The sequence below is a fragment of the Aethalodelphis obliquidens genome, unplaced genomic scaffold (genome assembly GCF_003676395.1).
Source record: "Aethalodelphis obliquidens isolate GAN/ISIS:26980383/991018 unplaced genomic scaffold, ASM367639v1 scaffold986, whole genome shotgun sequence".
Taxonomy (NCBI): domain Eukaryota; kingdom Metazoa; phylum Chordata; class Mammalia; order Artiodactyla; family Delphinidae; genus Aethalodelphis; species Aethalodelphis obliquidens.
In genome coordinates, this window is record NW_020838897.1 from 1 (window position 1) to 3,598 (window position 3,598).

General features: G+C 59.4%; 1 protein-coding gene and 1 long non-coding RNA gene across 4 annotated transcripts in view; one reads left to right on the forward strand and one right to left on the reverse strand.

The window, feature by feature from the left end:
• Window positions 1–79: 79 nt before the first annotated feature.
• Window positions 80–3,598, reverse strand: part of LOC113616947 (uncharacterized protein CXorf49 homolog) — a 4,822-nt gene continuing 1,303 nt past the window's right edge. The window contains exons 1-6 of one of the 3 annotated variants that reach the window (XM_027100300.1): window positions 2,654–3,598; window positions 1,847–2,003; window positions 1,241–1,317; window positions 910–955; window positions 285–326; window positions 80–180 (exon numbers count right to left, since the gene is read on the reverse strand). The exon at window positions 2,654–3,598 is cut by the window's right edge and continues 1,303 nt beyond it. In XM_027100300.1, the coding sequence (XP_026956101.1) occupies window positions 286–326; window positions 910–955; window positions 1,241–1,317; window positions 1,847–2,003; window positions 2,654–3,598 (1,266 nt within the window). In that variant the 3' untranslated portion in view covers window positions 80–180; window position 285. Of the gene's footprint in view, window positions 181–284; window positions 327–862; window positions 956–1,240; window positions 1,318–1,846; window positions 2,004–2,653 lie in introns of those variants that run through there. The other 2 variants (XM_027100302.1, XM_027100301.1) reach the window with 2 other exon arrangements.
• LOC113616948 (uncharacterized) overlaps window positions 2,067–3,598 on the forward strand; it is a 6,417-nt gene continuing 4,885 nt past the window's right edge. Inside the window, exons 1-3 of the long non-coding RNA XR_003431454.1 lie at window positions 2,067–2,318; window positions 2,713–2,789; window positions 2,959–3,274. This is a non-coding gene — a long non-coding RNA (uncharacterized LOC113616948). The remainder of the gene's footprint in view (window positions 2,319–2,712; window positions 2,790–2,958; window positions 3,275–3,598) is intronic.

The window sequence follows — 3,598 nt, forward strand, 5'->3', positions numbered from 1 at the left end:
GGCAGAACACAGAATATGAGAGGTACTTTAATTGGAAACTGCTGTGAAACTGGGGCGGGGCGGGGGCAAAACAGGGGCGAGAGGAAGCCCTAGCTGAGGCAGAACAGGAGGGAACGAGCTTGGCCACAGCTCCAGGGCCCCAAACAGCTGCTCCTCTTGCAGGAAGACGCTGGGCTCAACCTGTGAAACAGCAGAGTCAGGGAAGAGCCTGAAGCCAGGGCCAGCCCCCAGCCCTGCTCAACAGCCAGGCCTGTGGGAAGGGGTACGGTGTGTGTAACACTCACTTCAAAGGGTCTGCAACTTGTCAGCCAGGTACTGCATGGCGGCTGCAACAGGGACAGGCATTAGCAGGCGCTCCAGACAGAGGGATACAGAAGCCCGTCCCCCTATCCCCGTGAGGAACCGCCTAGCCCTGATACCTGAAACCCCTCCAGACCCGATGCAAAGAGCTCTGGGCCTGATCACTCCCCACCACCCAAATTGAATGTGGAACCGGTTCCTAAAGGGAAACAAAATGTGCCAGCAGCTCTCATGCTGTGTGCCGTGCCACAACCACTCAGAACTTGTCACACACACAAACAAACAATCCAACAAGAACCTTAGAAGCCACACCAAGCAGCAGTTCAAGGGAAAAATCAACGAGGCATCTCTAAAAGTCCTATCAGAAGGACATTCCCTAGGACTGGTCTGGTTGTCAAAGTGTGCATGCAGTCCAGACAGTACTTTGCTATTTGTACACACGCCCAGTTGTACATGCACAGCCAGCTCCAGGGCCAGGCCTGAGAGGTTCTCCTCCCCACAGGGATGATCGTCCCTGCCAGGCCCACCGCACCTGCAGCCCACCCCCACCCCAGGTGCCCACCCGGGTTCTTCACTAAGACACTGCTCTCCGGCCCTGGTTCCTCATACCAAGTTGCTCCTTAAGTTCGTCTACTTCTCTCTTTAGCTCGAGACACTAGGCCAGCAGACAGAGGAGGAAGAGAAATGATTAGTATACTCTGGCCTCCTCTCTCCTCCACCTTCTCCTCTCCCCTCCACCTTCTCCTCTCCCCCGGGCCCTCCACCCCAAAGCCGGGTGGTCAGACTGGCAAGGGCTCCTCAGTGGAAAGGAGGTGGGCTCCCTCCGTGGGGTACGTGATGGGGGCAGGGGAGGGGGAGCCCACACATGTCAGCTGAACTTGGACCCAGATCCCACCCTCGAGTTTGGGCCTGCATTTCCAGGATGCAGAGGAAGCATTACCCAAGGACAGCAGGGCGTTCCCAGTGGCTGCTGCTGCGTTTCCGGTCTTGGGGGATGGTCAAGTGGCCCCCGGTCACCTGAGAGGGAAAGGACACACAATCCAGCTTCCCAGGCTCCCAGTGAGGTGGAAAGGGCCAAGCGGGCTCTAAAGTGAGGTGAGGCAGCACCATCTTCTGCTGGCAACCAGCCGCCCCTGCTCCGTCCAGCAGCCGGAACCTTGTCTCTGGGCCTGCTTCCCCTGTTCCCCGGGGGCAGCCATTTCGCCACTGTGGTCCCCAAACAATGTGGCTCTGGATTCGACCCTCCCAGAGCTGCAGCCACAGCCAGCACGTGGGAGAGCAATGTGGCCGAACAGGACATAACAGAAAAGGCTGTTCCCCTGCAAGTCTACACCCGGAGCAGCTGTTTGCGGCACTGCCACCGATCACCCCGGCCGCACAAACCCCACTCAGAGGATGATGTGGCTCAAGGACAGCCCTCTCAGCACCCCATCTCCTGTGGGAGAAGCTGCCTGGGAGCAAGGCTGTGCCCCCGGCAGAGACAGAGGCAGAGGTTTCTGTCCTCAACCCCTCTTCCCTCCCCTCATATCAAACCCACGATACTCACCTGAGGGGGCAGGCCCCCTGGGCATGACTTCTCCCTGGTTCAGGGCCAAGGGTTCTGAGTTTCCTGGATCTTGGGGGCCTCTGGTGTTGACGTCGCCACTGCTGGCTTTTCTACGATGCATGCGCAGACAAGATGTCCCTGGCCTGTGAGTTAGCAGCTGAAACAAAAATTTCTCACCGATTTGGACTAAGGAAGTGTGTGTGTGTGTGTGTGTGAGAGAGAGAGAGAGAGACAGAGACAGAGAGAGAGACAGAGAGAGAGACAGAGAGAGAGAGTTGTGTGATTCGGGCCAGGGTGAGGCAGGGAATTGGGAAGGGAATTGAAAGGCTGATCTCATTAGCACTTTCTTCCTCAGTCAGCCCCAGGCCAGCAGGCAGAGCTGATCTAGGCACAACAGTGGGACACTGAGAAAGCCCAGGCCCCCTGCAAGGAAGGTCTGGGGAACAGCTAGGAAGGAGGATTCAGGAGGCTGGTGAGTCTAAATACTGAGGCTTTCCGGGGAAGCTTTTAAGGGATCCCCCGACCCAATTCAGCTACCAGCCCTCCCTTCCATCCCAGCCCAAGTCTCTCAGAGGAGGTTGGAAAGAGGCCAAGGGTGGAGAACCGGGCCCAGGACACCCGAAGTGCTACCTTAATGTTTGTCCCTAGGAAAAGGAGCCCGATCTGGCATCGTAATGACCCAGTGACCGAGGGGCACCCAATGCTAACCTCTGAGGGGTGGACAGAGGCAGCATGGGTGAAGACGTGTGCCCTGGGTGCTGTGGGGGGGGGAAGAGTGGGGAGAGAGGAGGAGCATGGCCTACTCACTTGGCCCTTTGGGGCTGGGTCTCTATTTGGGTCCTTATCTTCTCCCGCCACCACCTCAGACTCCCTTGCCCACCTGACCACGGATTTCTTCCCAGCGCCACTGTGCTTGGACTCTTTGGTTCCCGAAAGGACCAAGGTATAACTCTTGGGTCTCCCAGGCAGCGGAATACCAGAGATTGGGGGGAAGGTGGCCGGTTCCACGGGAGTTGCCGAGATTCGCTGCCCCCGGGAACGGAAGGTTCCCCCCAGGGCAAGTTTGGATGCTTCCCCGACGGATTTCTTCTCCTGGGCTCCGTTCTTCCTAGGAGTGACCCGCGGCAGGCCACCTGCAGCAGCAGCAGAAACAGAAGCAGCAGCAGCAGCAGCAGCAGCAGCAGCTCCCGGGTAGCTGGGCTTGCTGCCCCCCTTGCCCCACAGCACGCTCTGCATTTTCTTAGGGGAAGAGATGCCCTGCTCTCCCACGCCCTGCCTTTCCACAACCGAAGACAGTCCTCGCGGAGCCGAGGACAGGGAAGAGCCTGTCACGTGACGGTAATTCTCCCTGACTTGGAACTTCGAGTGTCTGGGAGTGTCCCCGGGATCCTCGGGTCTGCTGGGCTTGGCCTGGCCTCCTCCTCTGCGGTAAGTGCTCACCGTCATCAGCTGTGTCTCACTGAATTCATCTGAGGACTCGGAGTCGGACAGCAGCCAGGCCAGGCCTTCCGCGGAGCGCCGCTGGCGATCCGCAGCCACGTTCAACCTACGCTTAGTGCCTCTCTTAGGGTTCCCCAAGGCCCGGCCCGCTTCAGGCCCACCGAGGTGGAGAGGGCCGGCTGGAGCCGTCGGCGCCTCCCCACAGCTCTGGCCGGGCGCTCCTCGACCGCCGGGACCCGCCTCGAGGCGCAGTGTCCACACGGTGGACTCTTTGAAGGTGGTGGAGCTCTCCGGGGACGGGTACCTGCGGAC